Source organism: Labrus bergylta, chromosome 19, assembly GCF_963930695.1.
Source record: "Labrus bergylta chromosome 19, fLabBer1.1, whole genome shotgun sequence".
Lineage (NCBI taxonomy): Eukaryota > Metazoa > Chordata > Actinopteri > Labriformes > Labridae > Labrus > Labrus bergylta.
The window spans coordinates 19,986,462-20,010,047 of NC_089213.1; the positions used below are offsets into that span (position 1 = coordinate 19,986,462).

The 23,586-nt window shown below is 40.6% G+C and overlaps 2 protein-coding genes across 2 annotated transcripts; one reads left to right on the forward strand and one right to left on the reverse strand.

Moving 5' to 3' along the window:
* The first annotated feature begins 305 nt into the window (after positions 1-305).
* Positions 306-5,584, forward strand: crtap (cartilage associated protein). The gene is made up of 7 exons (XM_020634674.3): positions 306-912; positions 1,726-1,875; positions 2,566-2,737; positions 2,846-2,974; positions 3,143-3,288; positions 4,527-4,610; positions 5,173-5,584. The coding sequence occupies exons 1-7, from the start codon at positions 451-453 to the stop codon at positions 5,251-5,253; spliced, it is 1,224 nt and encodes a 407-aa protein (XP_020490330.1). The 5' UTR covers positions 306-450; the 3' UTR covers positions 5,254-5,584.
* Positions 5,585-6,883: 1,299 nt separating this feature from the next.
* On the reverse strand, positions 6,884-19,235 carry susd5 (sushi domain containing 5). Its single transcript, XM_020634737.3, has 5 exons — positions 18,731-19,235; positions 17,274-17,451; positions 13,177-13,286; positions 12,542-12,730; positions 6,884-11,569 (listed from the first exon to the last, which is right to left on the reverse strand). Exons 1-5 carry the CDS (start codon positions 18,816-18,818, stop codon positions 9,684-9,686), a joined length of 2,451 nt encoding a protein of 816 aa, XP_020490393.2. The 5' UTR covers positions 18,819-19,235; the 3' UTR covers positions 6,884-9,683.
* Between the last annotated feature and the right edge of the window lie 4,351 nt (positions 19,236-23,586).

Consider the following 23,586-nt stretch of genomic DNA (forward strand, 5'->3'; position numbering starts at 1 on the left):
AGGGACGCTCAACTCTCGCCCGGAGAAATCAGTGGCTGTTAGGGAACAAGTTAAAGTTATTTCATGAAACAGCGTGCTCTTTTTTATTCTTAAAATCAAAAAAAAAAAAATCAACTAGGCCTACATTTTACACTACGTCTATCAAAGTGAACGATTATTTCCCCGAGTCATGTTCAAGGGTTGTAAAAAGTCTTATCTCTGTTACATCTAGGCCCTATTGTAACAAGACAGAAGAACAAGCAGTGATTTACTTGTGTGATTTTGTGGGAGGAGCAGCTCCAGCAGCCCACGCCCGCTGCTGAGTCTGTGCCCGGGGGAGGGGAACTTTTGTCCGGATACGTGGTGGAACTTGAGGCGGTCCTATGACACCAACGAAACACCTCCGGGGTCCTGGATCATCCCCAACCAGCACAGCCCTCCTCCACCAGATACCAAACCTTCTTTTAAAAAATGGCACCCTCCACTTCTTCACAACTCCTCTCTGCGCTTTTAATCGCGTTTTCCGCCTCCGTGGTGAACTCCCAGTATGAGAAATACAGCTTCAGGAGCTTCCCGAGGAACGAGCTGATGCCTCTGGAGTCCGCGTACAAATACGCTCTGGACCAGTACACCGGGGAGAAGTGGAAAGAGACAGTGGACTACATGGAGGTGTCTCTGCGGCTCTACAGGCTGCTCCGGGACAGCGAGGCCTTCTGTAACCTCAACTGCAGCTCGGTGAGGCTGGACGACGAGCAAAAGTTTGCAGAGTTTCCCGAGCTGCGGGCGTTTGGGAACGTGATGAAGAGGGCGCAGTGCCTGAAGCGCTGCAAGCAGGGACTGCCCGCTTTCAGGCAAACCATGCCCAGCAGGGACACCATAGAGGAGTTTGAAAGGAGAGAGCCGTACAAATACCTGCAGTACGCATATTTCAAAGTAAGCAAAATGTGTTGATTGTTTGAGAACCAGGATGACTCCTATAGCTGTCTACTTGTAAGGATTATCAATAAGCTGTAATGTTTTTTTTACCGAATTGTCAATGTGGACACGAGTGCATCCGCAGTTTCTTGTTTCACATCACTAATAACAACCTTGAAATACGTCCTGACGTCACGTATACGTGCCACGGATGCACAGGGGGCTAAGAGACTTCCAGAAAGAAGTTTCTCACAGTCCAACATTTCCACGTATTTTTTTTTATTTTTCCTTTCAAGAGAACACTTATACAGACACATTAGGGTGTCAGAGCTGGTCACCATCAGCTTCTTAATGGATGACTGCAGGAACTGGTTTACACTTATGTTATGTTAAACACAGTTCACTTAGGGTCAAAGGGAGGAACTAGAGCTGCTGTGGTTAATTTACACATGCATGATTGCAAAGTGGTGTAATAATATAAAGACCAAAAATGTAGAAAATAAGTTTTGAAACAACACAATTAAGTCTCTGCATACATCAGAAGTCCCCAAATTAAACATTCACGGGAGAGACCGCTTTCTTCTTTTGGGGTACTACAACGGGTCTCCAGCAACCAGCAGCAAGCACCTGTTGGCTTGATTTTTCTGGTATGACTTTATTATATCTGCACAAGTACCTTATAATACTGGAGCAGCTTTGTGGTATGATAAAATAAGCATACTTTAGTTGTTCAGGAATGATTTATCTTGGTTATCTGCATTATTTCATGTAATATAAAGCAAAAAGAAAGAAACATGGTTTCAACACCTGATTATGTTACTTTCCTTCCAGTCTGACAACCTGGCCAAAGCTGTGTCTGCAGCTCACACCTTCCTGCTGAAGCACCCGGATGACGAGATGATGCAGAGGAACATGGCCTACTACAAGAGTATGCCCGGAGCCGAAGACCACCTCAAAGACCTTGAGACCAAATCCTATGAGGTACACACACACACGCACACATACAACACGAACACTTAAACACACACAAACACCAACACAGGAACACATTCTTTTTGGTTCTCAACCTAGAGGCACAGAGAGGAGTTCACATGATGTATAGTTTGAATGAAAGAGTCCCACCCATACACAGGATATTGTGAAAATACACACACACACACACACACACAGCTATTATTGGCTCCTTGGGTTTTGTTGATGTGGTAGCAGCCTGTGGTGAACCGGCCAAGCTCAAGCTGGCAGTATGGGAACAGTCATTTACAGTCTCAAGGGGTTCCCAAATTGGGGTCTGTGGACCTTTTTTTTTTTTTTTAGACGAATCAGAGCTGAAGAGACGTGAGGGGAAAATATTCTATGTTTTAACCCCATTATAAATGACGATTATGTCAGTTTTTTACAGCCTTGGCTTAGAGAAAATTTGTATTTTTTCCAGCTTTTTAAAACTTTTAAAACTGAAACGACTAATAGACTTGAAATAGTTAAAGCTGTTGAAATAAAAACCTTGAATGAATCTCAATGTTGCTGATATAGCTCACAATATTGATACCGAATGTTAATATTTGCATTCTAGTGAGGATATCAATGACTTTGAGGGTGAATTGTATTTTCAACCCTGTAAAAATGTTTCCAAGACTGATTGGCATTTTCCTGTCTGTGTGTCCGTTCTTGCAGACATTGTTTGTGCGTTCAGTCCGGGCGTATAATGGAGAAAACTTCCGTACGTCTGTGTCAGACATGGAGCTGGCTCTGCGGGACTTCTTCAAGGTGTACGATGAGTGTCTGGCTGCGTCCGAGGGCCCCAGAGATATCAAAGACTTTAAAGACTTCTACCCCTCCATAGCTGGTCAGTTCATAGCCTACCTGGTTCCTCCTCCATCCACTGCTGCTTCTGCATCTGTGTTATTGACCTGACACGTTGCTTACTTTTGCTTTGGTTTCTTCCCTTCTACAGATCACTACATCGAGGTACTGGACAGAAAAGTGAGGTGTGAGAGTGACCTGACCCCAGTCGTAGGGGGTTTTGTCGTCGAGAAGTTTGTAGCCACTATGTACCACTATCTTCAGTTCGCCTATTACAAATGTGAGCACATTTTTCTTTTTGCTGACACATGTTATCTGCAACTATCCACCATTCTGGTTTTATTATGAAACTAGAGAACTCTTGTCCCTTTGTGGCTTTTTAAGGTCTACTGTGATGTGACTTTCATCAATGGCGTCCTTAAATTCTGCCGTAATGTTTGTGTTTCAGTGAATGACCTGAAGAATGCAGTGCCATGTGCTGCCAGCTACATGCTCTTTGACCCCAGTGATGAAGTTATGAAGAATAACGTGGCATATTACAAGTTCCACAAAAGCCAGTGGGGGCTGATAGAGGAGGACTTCTTACCGAGACCTGTGAGACATATCAATGATTATAAACCTTACACACAAACTGAAGCACAAGTGGTTCCAGTTCAGAGTTTAAATCCAATATAGGCTAAAACAGTGACAATTATTACTCATACCCAGCCTTAAATACTTAAGTGCAAAAGGACTTTTTTGTGAATAGTTACATCTATTTAATCTCATTTGGAGTCTAATGGGAAGATCACAACCACTCTCATGTCTGTGTGGTACATTTTTACCTACAACAAGAAGCCTGTTAACTTAGCTTGGCAAAAGCCTCTGCTTTTGAAAAACTGTAGAAGGAGTATTTGCTGCTCTGCTCAAACTCACAGAGAAAAAAATAAGTATGAAAGTCTTGCCTAATCTGTTTTTAGGAAGGACCTGAAGCCACTTTCAAACTGTGCACTTTGGATTGATGGCGAGTGATTAACCTCGACACAAACCCCAGATAAAACAATACGTTTTTGTTTCTTACTTGGTTTCAAGTACAAATTAAAAAAAACTATACATAACATTGTAATGATAAGAGGCTGGTAGGCAGATCCAACTATATTTGGCAGCTCTAGCTGTTTCCCCCTGTTTCCTGCCTTAATGTTAAACTAAGCTAACTGGCTGCTGCATTTAATGCTTAACAATGAGAGGTGTAGACGGTTAGCCTAGAATTGCTCTCAGTTCATTTCAGATTTTCTTGTGGCGTCATTACAGAGCACAGACCAAAAAGCCTCTGTAACCAATCAGAGCGAGCAGCAGTAGGCTCCGAGGTTAGGTAGCTATTTAACAAAATAAAGTCATGTGATTGCTAGTAGTCTACAATAAAATACACAATTGCTTGGCAAGAAGTAGCTAGCCTGGCTTGCTATGCTATGCCAATGACAGCTGGCTCCAAGTCGAGGTATCAAAACGCTCTGCAGGGAAGTGAACAAACATTTATTCTTGTAGAGACAAATACTTATAGTACACTACGTATTTTTTATAGTATTTTTATTGGGGTTAGGGGCCAATTTCTTCAAACGATGCAGACTAAATTTCGATAGTACCACATTTCCTGTGTTTTCTTCTAAGTTTTGCTAACTTGTGCATTACATTTAACAGAAATATATGAAAGTCCTGTAAATATTTGTATGTTCTTTTCAGCTTAAAATTTCTGTATGTTTCACAAGGCTTAGCTGGCTTCAGCTTTTTCCTCTTGTTTGTGAACTGAGTAACTTTAACACAAAGTGTACTTGTCGTGTTTGTGTGTTCTGCAGGAGGCAGTGCGGTATTACAATCAGACCACGATGCAGCTACAGATGTTAGAGTTTTCCAAACTGCGCCTGGTGAGCGACGATGAGGTGAGTGCTTCTTCTTCTTTTTTTTTTTTTACATATTTCCGTGTGTTGGTGCATCACAGGATGTTTCAAGCCAGAGGGTTATCTTTGTTCAAATGAATGGAATACAGTCCACCTTTGGGGGAAAAAAAGAAGATCTTCACGATAGAGTTTGCACATTGTTGTTTGTGTCTTTCAAAGGCTCTGTCCTTGTGTGATTTCTAGAAAAACCCTGTAGTCTTTGGTCTGTTCACATGATGATACCTGCAGTACAATGTCAGCCCTGATTATCAGACTGCAATATGAAAAACAGCCTTTAGATGGCAGCATGACACTATGTTTCTTTGAGTTATTATGATGCAGCACAAAGACCCTGGCCATAAGGGCAGCCCCACATTAAGCCAGGATTACATGTTGTTTTAGGTAAATACTATTTAGGTCTTCACTGTAATCTCTTTAGTAATGCTAGGTATGAGAGAAATCACAGATTGAACTGTGAGTGGGAGGATTTATACTAATTCACTGTGGGGGAAAAATGTAGCTGAAACAAAACAAACCCTCCCTGACTTGTTTTATTTTTCTGCAGGGAGAGGTGGTGGAGTTTATTGATGATTTCCTGGACGAAGATGATGATATTCCCATGTTGGAAAGTCCGCCGAAAAACTGAAAAACAATCAGAACACAACAGCACCAAAACTCCTTAAGTTTCTATTTATTGGTTTCAGATACGAGGCTCTGATAGGTCAATGTGTTTTGTTTTTTGTTTTACCTGAAAGATCCGCATCCTGAATGATATATATTGACATTTCTGATTTTGTGCACTAAACATCCAGTCGAGTGGTACAGACTTTAAAACATGGTGGTTAAATGTTTTTTAAAAAGGTATGAGATTTTACTGTTTTATGAACCCATTGTTCTGCTGTGAATCATGTTTAATGTCTTTAAAAAATGTTAACTTTCACAATGACATTTTAATAAAACTGAAAGACAAACGGTAATATTTCAAATCATTGAGACACATGAAATATCAGTAAAAAAACAAATACTATTATTAATTTACTGAAGCTAAATTAAATTTCTTGACGTCAGTTGTTCTGTCCAACCAGCCATCCAGAATGCAAACATTATCCATTTGATATCAAATAAAACCACAAAAACAGCAGCAAATCATCACAATTTCCACACTGAAACTATTAAATGTAAATGTTTCTACTAAAACCCTTTTACTAATCGATACTTTTACTTTGTTTCAGTCCATTAGGAATGAGCAGTATGTTTGGAGGTCCAGTTACACAAACCCCGAGCTGTGCTGAGTAGTGAGACACCAGGGACACACCGAGTTGTTTAATAATGTTTGAACATTGAGTCTCTGTGCTGTTTGTCACACACTGCTGTTAAAAACCCACAGGGGAACATTCTCGCTCTATTACTGTTCGTCTATAACTCTGCGTTCTCATTCCTCTCCTGCCTGTATTTACCTGTCTCTTCTATTACTTCTACATCTAATCGGCACTTCGTCTTAGCTGCCTTTTTTGTCCCACTTCAAGGTTTTTGAAACGTATCACAAAAAAAGATGGGGAAATGGCTTTTGGCAGGGGCATGGTTAGTAGTTAAGATGAAGTTCTGGTCAAGACGATCCAAGGTCAGGTGTCAAAGTCACACTTAAATATTTGACACGTCATCTTTTTACAAACTTGCATAACAAATGGGAAACAATTGACTGGTCACATGGCTACTATTTTCATGCGATGTCACACTCAGACTGAAAAACTCAAATATGTCAAACTGCTGTGTTCCAGAGGGCAAATCGTAGAAATGTAAGGAAAAAATACAAATCATTATTACCTGACTGCATCCTGACAGTGAAGAGGGATTATTTGAAAGCACTTTAGGCCATGTTTCAAGATAAAACAACAATAAAAGCCTTGCGCTTTCTTTTTGACAACACTTACATTGGCATATACCATCACCACTTTCTAGTTACCATCACTGTAAGATGGAATTATTGGACTTCCCTTTCATATAACACTATACAATGCCAATGCTAGCATTTAGCCACTTCATTGCCAAAGTAAAGATATGCTAGGTAGTGGTACTCAATGCTAATGTTAGCTCTCTATAGCCATAGCTAATTTGGCCAAATGTTCCTCCAGATTTTCCTGATAATCAACCGAGGAAGTATCGAAACAAACACAATTTTTCTAATGATGTCTTCATAAATGGCTTACAACCTAAAATAAAACAGTATGACAATACAATTTCAAAGTAAAAAAGCCACCATGTGAAAATGATCACATTACAGCATGTGTCGATGTGTTTCTTTCACCTCAATGGCTTAAAAATAAAAATAAAAAGTTAAGTGTTTAGGAGTTTATTTTGACTTGGAGGTCTCAGTACACATCTCATCCTGACATCACACACATCTGGCTGTCTCAAGAAACAAATGGAATAATATTAGCATCATGAGAACGATTTAGTATGTTATTTGTTGCTTGCTTTATTTTTAATTTGTCATAATTCATCTTGGTATTTTACCATTCATAGTGTTTATGATTACTCTACAGGCAACATGTGTTCAGACGTGATAATCTACAGTGAGGTATTTTTTTCAAACCGTCATAGCACTTCTTTTAACCAGCAATGTGTACTTGTAGGGGAAGGAAAAAAGTAGAAGTATTGATGAGCAGACCTTGTGTTGAACATTAAGAAGTAACCTCTAGTGACTTTGGCAAAGACAAACGAGCCAAACGTATTCGCTGAAACCAGTAATGCTGCAATATGCACATCAAGTTTTTGCAATTTCAAAATGACAGAAACAGACACAACAATATGGACATAAAAGATATCATAATAAAATATTGTCTGCAATTTTAAACAAATCAATAACAATCATCAGCTTAGAAAAGTTGATGTTAAGTTTGACGCATAGGAAGGAAAAATTTTAAAAAATCATTTATGACTGATGACAACAACAGGCCACATTGGACATTGAACAATGAACTACAGTGAATTTCAAAGAGTAGAGCACTCTCTATTTAAGTTATTGCCATTTTTTTTTGTGTAATCTTTATACATGGCCAGAATCACAAACAATTATATGTATATCTTTAAACCCTTTTATGACTACTTGAAGTTTATGAACTTGCACATTTTTATTTTAACATTTGACCTCACTGTCAAGTATTTGGCACAATACAGACACAGGAAGAGCGTAAATATCACAGAGTCATACATTTCTACAGGACACTGTTAAATCCTTCATTTTTTAAAACTGGACTTTACAACTCATATTACCTACTCATATAGCCTTTTTTATGATAAAATGATCTGAATTACCACAAATTTTAAATAAGAATTAAACTAATGCCTAACTAGTGGATATCTTTCCCAGTCCAAGATCAAAGTTATAACCTTTTAGCTTTTATATTGTTATTGAACAGGGCAAATACAGCAAGGAAATAAAAATTAAAACTTAGTTAAAGGATTAAGCATTACATTCATTATTATCAGGCTTCATTTAACAATTTATCATTATATAAATTATATTATATACATATAAGGATGTGTTGTCCTGCCCTGGTTTTCACCCAAATTTACTGACTAACCCATTACTACTAAATATTTAGAAATTAAACTACATTATTCATTAAAAAGATTATTCATTTAGATTGAATGCAGGTCGAGGGGAATAAGAATGCAGGTCCATATTTTATTTTTTCTCTGTTTCCATGGCAGCACCACAATATTTAATCTCGGTTCGTCTGACGGCCATCAGCAAATATGATGTACCGCTGACCGGCGCATTGCACGGTCCTGAGACAGACAGACAGACACACACACACATGCACACATACACACACACACATGCACACAAACACACACACACACACACACGCACACCCACACACACACACACACACACACACACACACACACACACACACACACCCACATAAACATATTGTGGGCTGAGTCTCAGTCTCAATGGACTCTCGCTCCATATCTCTCACCAGTAGGCTGTCAAAACTTAGAGGCAGAAGACTTCAATTGTTTCTACTGCCAACCTGCCGTCTCACATCTTTCCCAACATATTTTTTCCTTCCCTTTCCTCTCTTACTTGTCATTAAACCCTCTAATCCGTTCTAACCCTTACTGTTATCATCCATAACCACGGGCATGCTTGTTTGAAAGCAGCCAAGTCACTTATTTGGACTACCTGCCCAAATCTCAGATATTCTGAGTTGCACTGAACTTCACAATCTTGTTGTGGAGTTGAATTTTATCCGTATGATACTCGATCAAACAGAAAAGATTGAGAAGAACAACAAAACTAAATCAATAATGAACAAGCAGTAAACAAAGTCAACAAAAATAACAAGAGAGGGGCTGGTTAAGCTCAGTTGGTAGTTGGCAGATGCCCCACGATAGAGACCAATTCCTAGATGCACACGTCAATGGTTGGACTCAGGGCCTGCGGCCATTTTGCACATATCATCCTCACTCTCCCCCTCCCCACATTTCTTGTGTCTCTTTGGCTGTCCCAACAGAAAAAGGCAAAGGCCAAACAAATAACATAAAAAAAAAATCTTTACCACAATGTCCAATAGTTTTGGAGTTTAAAGTCTTGGTATATATATTCAGACAGAGAAGGCATGCCTTCTTGTGGTTTTCTTACATGGTCATGTCCTTATAAGGACTGTTTTTAGTCTCTGGAGTTGAGTCCAATCCAGATACAGCCCCCTTACCTGTTCAGCTAGATGTTAAGTGTTAGAAAATAGTGGGTAGTCATAACAAAGATGACTACATTTCCTTAAAATGGATGAATGGGAGAAGCAGAACTGCTACAATCCTGTTTGGTTTCTCTATGTTAAGCATCATGTCACCCTGTTTTCCATAACATTTTCAGCACATAGATATGTTTCGCCTGTCAGAACAGGGCTGTAGCAGATCTCATCTGTTATTAAGTACCCAAAATCTTCACTTCTGCAGTATTTTCTAGCATGATAAATGGCTGCGTTTCCTCACATCTGAATCTTTCAAAAATCTCATTGAGGTCTCTGTCCTCTTTCAGAGTCCTTCTTTATTTACCTCCCACTCTTACACTTTTTGCTGCATCTCTATCTGTTGGCCCTGCCTGCTCTGACTCTGACTCTGACCCTTTCCGTTCATCTCATACATCGAGCTCTTCTGCCTTTGCCGTCGGTAACACCAAACTCCAACAAAGACTGCAGCAGCAACCATACACACCACTGCGATTATGGCTGCCACGGTGGGCCCACGGCTGGAGGAGCTTGGAGGAGGAGCAGTACAGTTCTCCCCCGTGCACATCACCTCCCCCAACTCTCCCTCCATCTCATCCCTCTCACCGGTCTCGCCAGGGAGGTCGTGCACAGTGTGCCCCTCCATCCCTCCAGTGAGTATGTCGCCGTCATGCATTGGTGGAGCTGGGTCTTGCTCCAGGAAGGGGTGCTCAGTTGGGCCACCAATCCATGGGCGAGTGGGAGCTGCTTGCTGTGTGTCGTAGTCGAGGGTGTCAGGGTGTGCGGGGGAATCTGAAGGCTGCAAGGTTGCAGGAGTAATGGTTAACATCTCCTCTACGCCCCCTTGTTGTTCTAAGGACGGGTCAGTATTAGACTCATGGATCTCTGGTGAGTTTGTGTAAGGCACAGGTCCATGAATATCCACATCTTTGGGTTTGTCTGTGGTCCTGACGACCGTCCCCCTCGGTCTTTCTGTTGTGGAATCCCCATTTTCTGCTCCCACTTGAACAACAGGGTAGCCGTCTAACCAGGTGTCATCTGTGGTCGTCTCTTCTCCTGTCACCGTCTGAGTGATGTTGTGGCGATCATCCTTTGCTATAGAGAAGATAACATGCTGATGACCGTCATCCACCTCTTCATGGCTGTCATGGTCGTCATAACTGTCATGGTCGTCGTGTTCGTGATCATGGTGATCATGGTGATCAGGGTAATGGTCGATATCATCATCCTCCGGGTCATAATGCTCCTCACGCTGGTCGTCGTCATGGTCATCGTGGTCTGGATGTTCCTCTGAGCCATCAGGTTGTTGTTGATTGTCTTTGTCACGATCGTCAGTTAAATCCTCGTGATCTTCATAACTTTCATGTTCGTCATACGTGTCGTCTCGATCATCGTACTCCTGGCTGCCGTAGCGGACGCGATCTCGCTCGTCCTCGTGTTCTCCCATGTCATAATGGTCATCGTGGTCTTCGTGCTTTTCATTGTGGTCCCTTCTATCATGCTGAGCTGGAACGTAATGTTCCACATGGTCATCGTGGTCATCTTCTTCCTGGTGACTATTAGGGTCGTCCTGATCATCGTGATGGCTGTCTTCATCAGCATCCCGGTCGTCATGGCTTCTGTCGTTATGATCAGATTGGTCATCTGCGTCTTGATCACCATCATCTGGCTCATGATCATGGTCGTCAGTATGAGCAGGATGCTGGTGGTGGTCCTTCCCTTCTTGGCTCTCCTGCTCTTTGCTCTCCTCTGATTGGGCGCCTGAGGCTCTCTGAGTAGTCTGTGTGACTGGATTAGTGGAGACAGGACCCTGCTCCTGAAAAGCCTCAGATGGAAACCAGAAGAGGTGTTTCTGGGATAGTAGGGACACAGGTGCTTGCGTTGCTGGAGCTGCATCAGTCGTAACCACTTCCCTCCTCTCCTGCTCCCACCTCGGATGGCCTATAAAGTCCTCAACAGGGCGTTCCTCGTCTCTTTCTACTCCTTCAGCGTTTCTTCCAGTCACCTCTCCATCCGCATCATGCTCTTCCCGTTGGTCTTGATGCTCTTTCTCCACTATGACACTGAAGCTTGTCTCTTGTGGCTCTTGACTTGGGTAAACAGGAACATGGATCTCCTCATACACCTCCCCATGAGCCTCTGCTGGTTTTTTATTGTGATGTTCCACCTCTCCATATGAATCTGGGAACGTATCCTCATAGTCTACATGACCTTCGGTCTCATCTGCAGAAACACAAAGGACAGATTTACTTCACATATCAAAGACAACTTTAAGATTCTGACAAAGTTGTATTTAGTAGCAAAAGATAGCCAAAGATAGGATTGGGACCATATAGATTGGACTGGAAAATACATTTGTTTGCTTTCTTACCAAGACATGAGAACTATGATACTACTAAAAAGTAGTTAATCCAAAATAAGGCATTTTAGCCTAACTCAGAGTAAAGATTGCAAACCAGGGAAATTCACTTTCACAGGGGTGCTGGATTTACAGCACCCGCCCTTTAAACAGTCTATAGCCTTCAAACCTATGGCCCCAAGTTTGACCTCAGCCCTTTGCTGCATCTACTTTCACTCGACTCAATACCACTCTACTTTCTGTATTTCCTCTCTATTTCTATCTCTATTAAGGCAAAAATTGCCAATATTTTAAAATCTACTATTACGTATAAATTCCTATTATTTGCTGGATATGTCTCTAAACAAGGCTTTGACTAAACTCAGATAAAAAAACAGATTTCTCCACTCTGGCATTGTTGTCTCATTAGATCATCTTTGACCTCTAGTCTTTATCTTGGAACGGTTCAGGACCCACTGCTCTTGAGCACAAACATGACTCAGACTCTGTTAGCTGATTATGGACACAGACCTAGCATACCAACCTCGTAGACAACTACTTCCCTCTTCTCCCTCAGCTATGAACCCATCTACACTATGGCATGTCACACTGAGGTGTGATGCAGCCATTTTCATCCCGACTCACAACTGAGGCTCTGTTTTCCAAAGCCAGGAATCAAGTACCAGTCACCTAACAACAATGGAAGCTAACAAGCAAGAAGCAAGGAGGTCGAGTTTAGACGGGGTCTCCTGTTTGGGTCAAAGATCAAAGCTTTGAAGAGGACAAGAAAAAAGGGGGCCTTTCTCTTTCTGCCTTTCAATTTCTGCCCAACAAAAACAGTTTAAAGAGCTCCTTACCTTTGACACAAATCTCCACCAGTCCATACCACTCTCCACAGCTGTCACACAGCAGGCTGAAGGCCTTGTGTCTGCTGGGCATTAAATACCCTGGCACACAGGTGTAGAGCAGTTCATCCCCCATCTCATACCCACTGTGCTCCTGTAGATGGGCATTAGGAAAGGATGGAGGGTCCCCACAAGGCACATCTGTAAAAACCAAATACACACATTTAACTTAAAACTAAAAGAAAACTATTGAACAAAGAAAGTGAAATGTAAGTGTTGAATTGTTAAAAAATTAAGATGACGAAACAATCCCTATTCAAGAGTGCATATTTTTGTTTAGTGTTAAACATAACAACTTCGTTACTTGAGTCAAAGTGTATGCACAACTCTGTTAAGATCGACACATTTCTTGTGGACAATTCCAGACAATAATCTCGAAACCATTCCACCTGAATGTACAATTGTTTTCTCTGATTATGCTACTTTTTAGATTTTCATTTTCATGCTTCATCTTTTGTAACTCAACATCATTTGAAATAAGAGAAACTGCAATGCTTCTGAGGATAAACTAAAGGTTTGGATGAACAAAGAAATGGAGTCCACTCATATGATATAATTCAGTACATACAGTATGTGTGTTTACTGACCTCTGTCTTTAATGCAGAAGGCGTTGAGGTTGGCAGCATCTTCTGTGGCATTTTGTGTTCTCACGTCCACTGCTTTAAAGGCACTGCCCACAATATTACACACTGTGGTCCTGGAAGACAATAAACAGACAGAGAGATAGATTAAAACATGTCTTCTCATGTGCATACAGACATACTTACATATTAGTCAGATTAAACACAGTCTATGTTTAATTTTTAACTCACATAACACATACCGGCATATGAACTACAAAGGGAAAGATAAAGTCGATTTTACTCAACCTCATTTAGTTTAAGCTTAGAGCTCCAGTGGGGAACTTTCAGCTAGCATTGGTTTTGGTGACCCCCAGTTGACAAAGATGTACCTCTATGACTTTGCTGATTTTCTCTTCTATGTGTTGTGTTTCTGAAGACAAATCTTCCCTTGCTTTCTTTTAGAAGCAACCACACATACCCATTAACAAACATACCAAATTTGTCATGACAAAAATGAAACCATGCCAAAAACATGGAGGTTAAAGTTAACAAACACAACATTGGTGCGGCAGTAGCTCAGTCTGTAGGGACTTGGGTTAGGAATCAGAGGGTTGGAAGTTCAAGTCCTGGCACAGGCCAAGTCCAGAAATTGGTCTGGGAGCTGGAGAGGTGCCAGTCCACTTCCTGAGCCCTGCTGAGGTTCCCTTGAGCAAGACACCAAACCCCCCCCACCAGCTCAGGAGCGCCCACTGTGGGCAGCCCCTCACTCTGAGACCTCTCCATTAATACATGTCCATAGGATCCTGTTTGTGCATGTGTGTTTATTTCGGCCTATGTTTGTGTAGCATGTTAACTAGACAGAGTGTAAAAACGAATTTCCCCTCGCGGGATCAATAAAGTATAGAATTATTATTATTTCCTCTTAACCCCTCAGAGGTCTTTCCTTCAATTAACTATAAAGATACAAATAATCCAAAAAAGGTTGAATGTATGGTACAAAATATTAAACGTTTGCAGAATATTTCTTCTTTCTTACTTCTTCCATTAATCATCCAAATCTGCCTCTATATCTACTCTTTTACTTGAAGTATTATTACTTTTACAAATGCAGAGGAACTGCCCTGCACTCCTTCAGCTGTGACTTCACCCCTGTCAAAAGTAAAGTTAATGGAATCCTGCAAAAACAGTATCTATAAAGCAGCAGATCTGGTGTATGTATGTATCCTGGTAACATGACAACACACACATCCAGATGCATACAGTACTCTGTGTCCTCTCTTGGTCACTCCCTGATTAGTAACTTACTTAAATATTATCACAGCATGACATTAGAATCCAGGGGCAGACATCAGGGCTTAGGCATGCTGCAGTATCAGCACTTGTAACCGGTGGCACAATATTATCTCACTGTGACACATTACGAATAGATGTTCCCATGCTGAAGCCTGAAGTTACAGCCAGCTTCATATAGAACAATGATAACATTAGGGCCTTGATATAATGCAAAGTCTACAGGGAACAAATGAATAATGTCTACAAGCTGCAGTGGCAAAAAAAACTGCTGAGTTAAAAGTCTATTTTTGGTTGCAACATTAAGGTTTATAGCATCATTAGCCCATTTGTCAAACAAAAGCAATAGATAAGACTGACTCAGACTTCCCAGGCCAATCAAATCATGTTCCCATAGTAGCTCCCGACACACATCAGAGTTTGGCTGAGTTTAGAGATGTAAAAATAAATGCAGACGTATTACACCCTTTACGATATGAATAACAGGTTTGATCTGTAGGATGGATAATCAAGCATCATTAAATGGAAACGGATGTGGCACAGGCTCGTATGTCTGCACGTTTGTGAGTGTGTGTGTGTGTAAACTTGAGTTCCTGAGTTAATCAAAGCAACAGTAATTGGAAAGAATTTGACTGGCAGCGCAGCGAGACTGTGAGAAGTGGTGTGAGTCATGCTGCATGCTTGTGCCATGCTAACTTCAGCTTATAAGGACAAAAGTCAAAATGGGAGCGAGAGAACTGGGCAGCAAGACAGAAACCGCCAAGAAAACACTCTGAGAGAGAAAAAAAACACAAATGCTGTTTTTACACTAAACTGCAGCTCATACAGGCCTGTGTGTGTGTTTCTGTGTGTGCGTTTTTGTGTCTGCGTTTTTGTGTCTGCATGTGAGAAAAGAGAAAGTAACAGACCTCTCATCATTCCTACCCTACTTCGAGCCCCTCACCTAACATGACACAACTATAAGTGGAAAAAATCCCAATGTGTGCTTTTATGTACCTGAGTGTCAATTCAGACAGATTGTGTTTGGTTACCAGGGTCGCAGATCTATGATTGACAGGTAAGAGGAAGATGTTAAGGTCATTTTGAGAAGCACTTGTTATTACGAAACAGACCTCAATATTATGTCAGTGCAATTTTTTCGCCCTGTGACAGCAAAATATTACTTCCTGCTTTTATAAGGTGAATTAAAATCATCCCAATGTTCAGGTTTCTGTTGCTATGTAACCTCCTTCTTTTTCTCTCATGTCAACCCCGTTTGTAAACCCTGTTTTTAAAGGTGCTGTAAACAAAGTTATTCTAATCTAAAGAGCAGATGAAACTTTCAAATCTAAAATGTGCCTGAAGGTGTATAGGCTAATAAATATTACTTTCAAAGTGATAACATAATAACCCATTTTTACCATTCAGCTTACAATACCTTGTTTAGCCATATGAGCACTAGCATTAGCTGAGCTAGCATTAGCTGTGGTAGCATTGGCTGTGCTAGCAGTGGTGCGCTGAGACTTGATAGTTTGTTGGTCTGCAGGTTTTTACGTTAGTGATTTCTGGTTTAGACTAAATAATCTCTGGATATATATATTCCTAAACATGAAATGAATATCTTAACTTTTATCTCCCAACTAACTATATCCCCCCACCGGTTGTCAGGTGAAATGTTTCATTGTCTAATACTTTGCTTTGAGGACAAATTATTAGTTTACACACTATAGAGCAATGTTTCCATTACATTGTCAACACTGAATGCATTATGACCTGCTCATTCTAGCATTCACTTCAAGCACAGCTCCATGGGCTGTAGACTTCTTGTCGTGTTTTTGATCGTTTTATTATTTCTTTGTTATATCTATGATTTATATTTCAAAATAATACTGATATGTCAGTGAACTATTCAAGCAAACAGACTCTTCAAATTCCCAGATTGAGATTTTCCAAAGTAAGGGTATAAAGCTCTAGGTAAGCCTATATTTTTTAAGATTTCAGATTTTTTTTTAATGACAAAATATTGATTTATTTAATTAAAAAGAGAATTAAAGAATTTCAGAAGCTATAACTTGTAGTAGGCCCTTCTTTAGAAATGTTCAGGGTAGAAAGGAACCTATTTTCGTGGGCAAACTAAGAAATAACACATTTTATTCATACATCGATAACTATCAAAAAAGGAAACTTTGCTAGAACACCACTTTTGAAAACTTCAGGATAGGTTGTTTCAGTCCAACTCTGAAAAGCACAAGCCTGTGTAATACTGAACATTTACACCCTACAGGCTTGAAATCACCTTATAGGCTATAACAATATAGAAAAGCCTGGTTGTAATATTTCTGTTTATCCTCTGCCATAACTGCTGGGGATACAAGTGTCAATCAAACACCTGAATAAAACAATGTACTTCTTTACCGTCAGGTCTGTCTGTCTGTTTCTGTCTGTCTGGGGATGCTGAAGGCAGTGTGTCATGTTACCGTGGAGATGAGAGGTGTAAATGGAGGCAGTTGTCGACATGACACCCCGGCTCAGAATTTCCTCCTCCTCCAGGAGGGAACAGAGGAGTCTTTCTCCCTCTCCTCCTCCGTCTTTCTTCTCTCTTTCCCCTTGAAATGTGTCACCCTCGTCTTCTATCTTCCCACTCTCTCTATAAGTACCGCTGCTGCCTTCACTTTCTTTCCCTTTCATCCGTTCCTGAGACCTCCATCACACACACAGAAGGGTATACACACACCAAGATGACCTTTGATCTAGACTAGACATCTCAGGTCTCCTTTTTTTGTGCCTTATAACAACTAAGACCCTCACTCACAAACATGCACAGCATTATAGACAGATGCTTCCTTTCTTACCCCACTGAGCCTCCATATAGCCACCCACGGGTGCAGGGGGAGAAGAAGCACTCTACCACAGCGTGATGGAGCTCCTGTGCTGATGCAAGACGGGCATGTTGTGAGGCACAAGCCCTCTCGGCGTCTCTGAATCCCTGCAGGCCAGAGGAGTTCCTCAGGTTCAACACAAACACTCGACCTAAGAAGAGAAGAAACTTTGAATATCTTTTCTTTTTACCTTTAAATCGGCTGTATACATTTGACCTTTGAGCCTCTGGGTTCTGGCTGTGTCTGGAAAGCATTTTTAGAATATATTGCTAGCCTAACAACATTGGACAAAGAACCCAGAAAACTAGCCTTTCAGCCAACTGAGCTACATTTACATCTTTTTTTTTTTTTTAATGTTCACCGTTCCTTTCAAAGTTGTATGTTCTCTCTTTTCTGTCTTCCAAAAACAATAAAAAAAATATGCCTTAGTTTAGGATAGACAATCAACTGCAATTTGGTTACACTTGTTAGGCTACAGGAACTTTATATCAGCATTAGATATTTTTTCTGCATACTTTTTCTTGCCAATTTTCATTGTGCTATTGAATGAAATCCCAGAGTTTCCACTAACATCACATTATGATCCTTTTAGACTTAACAGCAAAGCAGGCCATTCACAGATACACAAATATAGATTTAAAAAAACCAAATTGTTAATTTATATATGTTGATACAGCTTTTAATTAGATTATGAACGACAATCCAAAACAAAATCAAAACATGTATCCTACCTAAGGTAATCTATTATCACGTAAAATTCCAGTTGAATTCCAACTTCATACAAAATAATATTTGACCCCATCAGCTGATCAATTAACATGCATGGTATAAAGTATATTACTGCAGCAACACACATGACATCTCAGTATCTGACTTGAACAGGGTACAAGTTTTCCAGATGTAAGCATTTGCTTTATCTACTCCCTGTTGGTTTATTGGCTACATGCTCGAGCCCATTGTCACTGTCACTGTCACTGTCTTCTCTTATAGGGTTAAAAACACTGAACAGCTTTACTGTTAGAGGTTGAGAAAGCGAAATATGTTGCCCAAAGATGACAATTATGTCTGCATTGATTATTCTATTACTGCGCCCGAATATCCATTTAGCACAGTTTAATTAGACTTGTGGCTTTTTGTATATTGCTCGAAATAATTACATTGAATTAAAAAAAAAAAAAAAAAGGGGGGCTTGCTCGCTGACATTAGCTATGAAAGGTTAGATCTTTTTGGGCAGGTATTTTTTCTAAGGCTCTTTGTAAGGATTAGTACATTACCAAATGTTAAACAAACTCAATAGAACATATTTTACATTCCATTAGGACTTTATAATTGTGTTGGAGATCATTTTTAAGGTTGTAATACACTCTAGAGTTCTTTTGTCACTCAGGTAATACAATAATTTGGTTAAATGGCTAAAAATATGAACTTACCATCTGCATTTACAACAGAAGTCACCAATAGACAAGCCAGGACTCCAAAGGGCAACTTCATTGAAATTGTCTTGCAACGATCCAGCATCTTTCACGAAATCTAACTTTTTTTTTTTAGGTTGCAAAAAGTGTCCAAAAAAACTTTTTGTCCTAACGTGTTTTTTTTTTTTGTTTGTTTTGTTTTTTTGAGTGTGTCCAAATAGTTATTCACGATCTTGAAGGGTAGAGTGATGATAGAGAGGCAAACTACCGCTTTTTCCCTCCTGGCGGACAGAGATGGACTGAGCAGCAGGAAGGTGAGCGTGATGACGGAGAGAAAGCGGTCAGAGAGGCTCGAGAGCAGGGCGCACTTTATCTCCCCAAATAGTCGCCCGGTGTGAAAACTCGCGTGTCCTCGTTAGTAAATACGTCACGGCTCAAAATCTTAACTGCTCCTTCAGAGACTCAGAAAGAGCTGCTGCTAAAGTGTTCATGAGCAAGAAATGGGAGCACCAGCCGCTCATTACATGTGAGCTGGCGTGGCTAAAAACCTCAGCCTCCAGATACTGCCCAAACGTAACTGAGTGTTAGTGTTGAGGATGACATGCAGGCACTGCAATGCTATTTAAAGACAATTTCTCTAATTAGGAACAGAGCACCAAAAATGGAGCTTATCCTTTGAGCATTAAAATCTTAATTAAGGTGAGCTTTCCTTTCTGTTAGGCCAAACTTCCATTGGGGTGAGTGTGTGTGTGTGTGTGTGTGTGTGTGTGTGTGTGTGTGTGTGTGTGTGTGTATATATGTGTATATGTGTGTGTGTGTGTGTGTGTGTGTGTGTGTGTGTGTGTGTGTGTGTGTGTGTGTGTGTGTGTGTGTGTATATATGTGTATGTGTGTGTGTGTGTGTGTGTGTGTGTGTGTGTCTGTCCCATTTGGTGAGGAAGATAAAGATGGATGACTAAAGCCCATAGAGAGCTCTCACATTGTTTGAGTGAATCTGCATGTGAAGATAACAGGACCACATAGCACCAGTCTGTATTTACATCAATGCACTTAAAGCAACATTAAAACATATAAAACCCATAGAAACAAATTCAATTGTATCATTGTGTGCACATGCTCTTGCTTTGGTATAAAAACATTGTCTTGTCTGCTCAAGTTACATTTCAATTTGCACATCTATACATTTGCATAACCATCAAAGGCAAGTGATTAATGCAACATTTGTAATATGACTGCTTTTTTGGCAAGTGAAAACCTGACTTTCAAAATAGTATAACACCCAATGTCTAGATGGATGTTATCCAGTTGTCGTTGTAGATTATTTCCAGACTGTAATGGACAAGCCTGAGTGATGTGACCTATTGGTTTCTGAAGTGCAGTTTTGGAAGCCTGTCCAAAGCGGTCGCCATATTGGAAATGCTGACTCTAATGAACTTTTGGTCAACCTAATAATAATAATAATAATAATACATTTTATTTAAAGGCGCCTTTCAAAACTCTCAAGGTCACCTTACAGAGCAGAGATTAAAAAAAACAACAACAAGGTAACGACACAACGATAAAATTAACATTAAAAAACACAAATGTACAGGATGTAAAGGAGTTATGAGAACGGGTGGAGAATGATCAGACTGAATATGCCAGTTTAAAAAGATGTGTTTTGAGATGAGATTTGAAAATGGAGAGAGTGTCGATATTACGGATTTGTGGTGGGAGAGAGTTCCAGAGGTGAGGGGCAGAGCGGCTGAAGGACCTGGACCCCATGGTGGACAGGCGGGCGGGTGGTTCAGTGAGTTGAATGGAAGAAGAAGACCTGAGAGTGCGGGTAGGTATGTTGATGTGCAGGAGTTCCGAGATGTAAAGCGGAGCGAGGTTGTGGATAGCCTTGAAGGTGAGAAGCAGAATTTTGAAGGTGATGCGATGTTTAACCGGGAGCCAATGAAGCTGCTGTAGGACAGGGGTGATGTGATTAACAGAGGGCGTTCTGGTGATGATGCAAGCGGCAGAATTCTGGACCAGTTGAAGTTTGTGGATGGACTTGAGAGGGAGACCAAAGAGAAGGGAGTTGCAGTAGTCAATGCGGGATGTAACCAGGGTGTTGACGAGGATGGCAGTACTGCTGGGAGTGAGGGACGGGCGGAGGCGATTAATGTTACGTAGATAGAAATAAGCAGACCGGGTGATATTATTGATGTGAGCTTGGAATGATAATGTGCTGTCAAGGATGACACCCAGACTCTTAACCTGAGGGAAAGGGGAAACTGAGGAGTGGTCAATAGCCAGAGAAAAACTGTCAAGTTTGGAGATTGTTGATTTGGTGCTGATGAGGAGAAGCTCGGTTTTGTCACTGTTTAATTTGAGGAAGTTGAAGGTGAACCAGGATTTGATTTCTTGCAGGCAATCAGTCAGGGAAGTGTGCGGGAGGGAGGAGGTGGGTTTGGTGGACAGATAGAGCTGGGTGTCATCCGCATAGCAATGGAACTGGATGTTATACTTACGGAAGATATGGCCAAGAGGAAGGAGATAGATGATAAACAGAAGGGGGCCCAGGACAGAACCCTGAGGAACACCGGTGGTGACTGGAAATGGTTGGGATTTGAAGGTTCCGAGTTGAGTGAACTGAGTACGACCAGAGAGATAGGATGAAAACCAGTGCAAGGGTGTGTCAGTGATTCTGATGGAGGCAAGTCTGTCAAGGAGTGTGTGATGGGAGATGGTTTCGAAGGCTGCACTTAGATCAAGGAGGATGAGGATGGTTAGAGGTCCGGAGTCATCTGCCATGAGGAGGTCATTGGTGATTTTTACCAATGCTGTCTCTGTGCTATGGAGGGGGCGGAAACCAGACTGGAACTGTTCATAGAGAATTTTGGATAGGAAGGGTAGATTAGAGATAGGATGGAAGTTATTGAAGTCATTTGGGTCTGCAGCAGGTTTCTTAAGTATAGGGGTAATTGAAGCTGACTTGAAAGAAATGGGAACAAGACCAGAGGTGAGGGAGGAATGTATGATGACCATTATTAGGGAAGACAGAGGGGGTAAGCAAGCTTTTACTCGGACAGTAGGGAGAGGGTCTAATGGACAGGTAGATGGTTTTGATTTCTGAATGAGGTCAGATAGTTCAGCAACAGAAGCAAAGAGCTGTAGCTGACAACCATGGCTACAACATGGCAGCTTACAGCAGAGTCCGGGACATTTCATAAAATCAAAACAAATATTTACCCCAAGTACAGGGTTAGCTGTGTTAACTAATCAGACCAAAATCTGTTTTTGTAATCTGTTTACCAGGCTTTAAACACGTTAATTTCTGCTGTCAAAATGAAGAATCGATGGGATGTGTATGGGACTTGCAGGTTTTTTTAAGCCAGCCTTGAGCGGACACTTGAGGAACTGCAGATTTTTGCATTTCCACATCGGCTTCTTTTTCAACACCGCTTGCCGCTTGGTTATTTCCCACTTATGTCTCAGCATTTAAGACAACTTGGTCAATTTTTCAAGTCAAATGTTGTTCATCTGCACTTTTATGACATCTGGAAACTTCCCCTGCTGAAGAATATCATGGACTTGAGCTTGTATAGCGCTAGTCTTCTGACTTCTCATAACACTCGCCGGCTCTTACACCTACCCCTTCACACGCAGAGGCTGCTATGTAAAATGACCATCACAAAATAACTAATACCATTCATACACATTCAAACACTGCCAACGAAACAGAGGGAGCTACTTAAGTGTGGGGCTTGGGGTTAGGTGTCGTGCCCGAGGACACATTGGACATGTGGTTGCTGGAGCTGGGGATCGAATCACTGACCGACTACCAACTGATCCACAGCCGTCCTGTTCTTGTGATCAAAGTTTCCATAAGATACAAAGTTCAACTGATTGTTAGTGGACAAATATGTATAAAAAATACTTTTCTAAAGTAAGAGTTGATAACCATGTTCATTGTAAAGACACTCAAATGCAGATAAAAATACTGCTGCGAAAATGTTAACTATAAAATACTTTTAGTATCATAAAAAAAAGACTTAAAATAGAAAGGTTAGGTGTGCAGAATGATGGTTCCTGTCATGATGTTTATTACTGCTTTAATGTAAACAATTTACATTTTACAGTTGTAGAGGGCTGCTACTAAAAATAACTTCTGTTGATAACTAATCTAGTGACCTTTTTTATCTATAAATTAATTATTGTTCCTTCGTTTGGCTATTAGTACAAAAAAGGACATAGGAGCATACCTCAACTTAAAACATTATATTTGTTAACCTACTTGCTACTGTAAGAAATACCTGTATATATATGTATAATATATTTATAACGCCTGTATAATAAATAACGTTGGAATTTAACCACTTTCTAGCCACTGTTATGTTTGCTGAGACGTGGCTGAATGCAAAGATTGACTTCTGAAAGTTTGAAAGGGTACATTAGGAAAGGCGTAAAGAGGCTTTTTGCTGTTTAAACAACATATTTGAAAAGCTATTTTACATTTAGCCAACAGCAAATATTAGAAGTTTGCTAACGTTACCACTCTCTTGCTTCTGCTAGCTGTACTCACTGCCTTTTCCTTTCATTTGGTTCATGTAAACTCAAAATAAAGACTTTAAGAAAAAACAACTGATAGCACATTTTTAAATGAAAAAAATAAACATTGGAGGCCTTCCTCAGGGAGTGACACCTTTAATGAGAAATCACACTTATTCATATCTCCACATCCCACCTTTCCATTTTCATTATTCTCCATGTTCCCTCCGGCCCAGTGGAGACACCTATGCTGCTGCTGCATTGTGCCCTTAAGTCCCTCACTGATGTTTCTCCAATTCTCAGTTTTTCGTTGTCACATTTTTTCACCCTGCTCTCATGCACATGTCATTCTTTCAC

What these genes read in the sequence shown, in the direction of transcription:
- crtap (XM_020634674.3), top strand. Translation starts at nt 451, where the DNA reads ATGGCACCCTCCACTTCTTCACAACTCCTCTCTGCGCTTTTAATCGCG. An exon ending in TTGAGACCAAATCCTATGAG is followed by an intron (nt 1,876 to 2,565) that starts GTACACACACAC and finishes CCGTTCTTGCAG; the next exon opens with ACATTGTTTGTGCGTTCAGT. An exon ending in TCAGTTCGCCTATTACAAAT is followed by an intron (nt 2,975 to 3,142) that starts GTGAGCACATTT and finishes TTTGTGTTTCAG; the next exon opens with TGAATGACCTGAAGAATGCA.
- susd5 (XM_020634737.3), bottom strand. Translation starts at nt 18,818, where the DNA reads ATGCTGGATCGTTGCAAGACAATTTCAATGAAGTTGCCCTTTGGAGTC. An exon ending in TTCTGTTGTAAATGCAGATG is followed by an intron (nt 17,452 to 18,730) that starts GTAAGTTCATAT and finishes TTCTCTTCTTAG; the next exon opens with GTCGAGTGTTTGTGTTGAAC. An exon ending in CTTCTGCATTAAAGACAGAG is followed by an intron (nt 12,731 to 13,176) that starts GTCAGTAAACAC and finishes TGGTTTTTACAG; the next exon opens with ATGTGCCTTGTGGGGACCCT.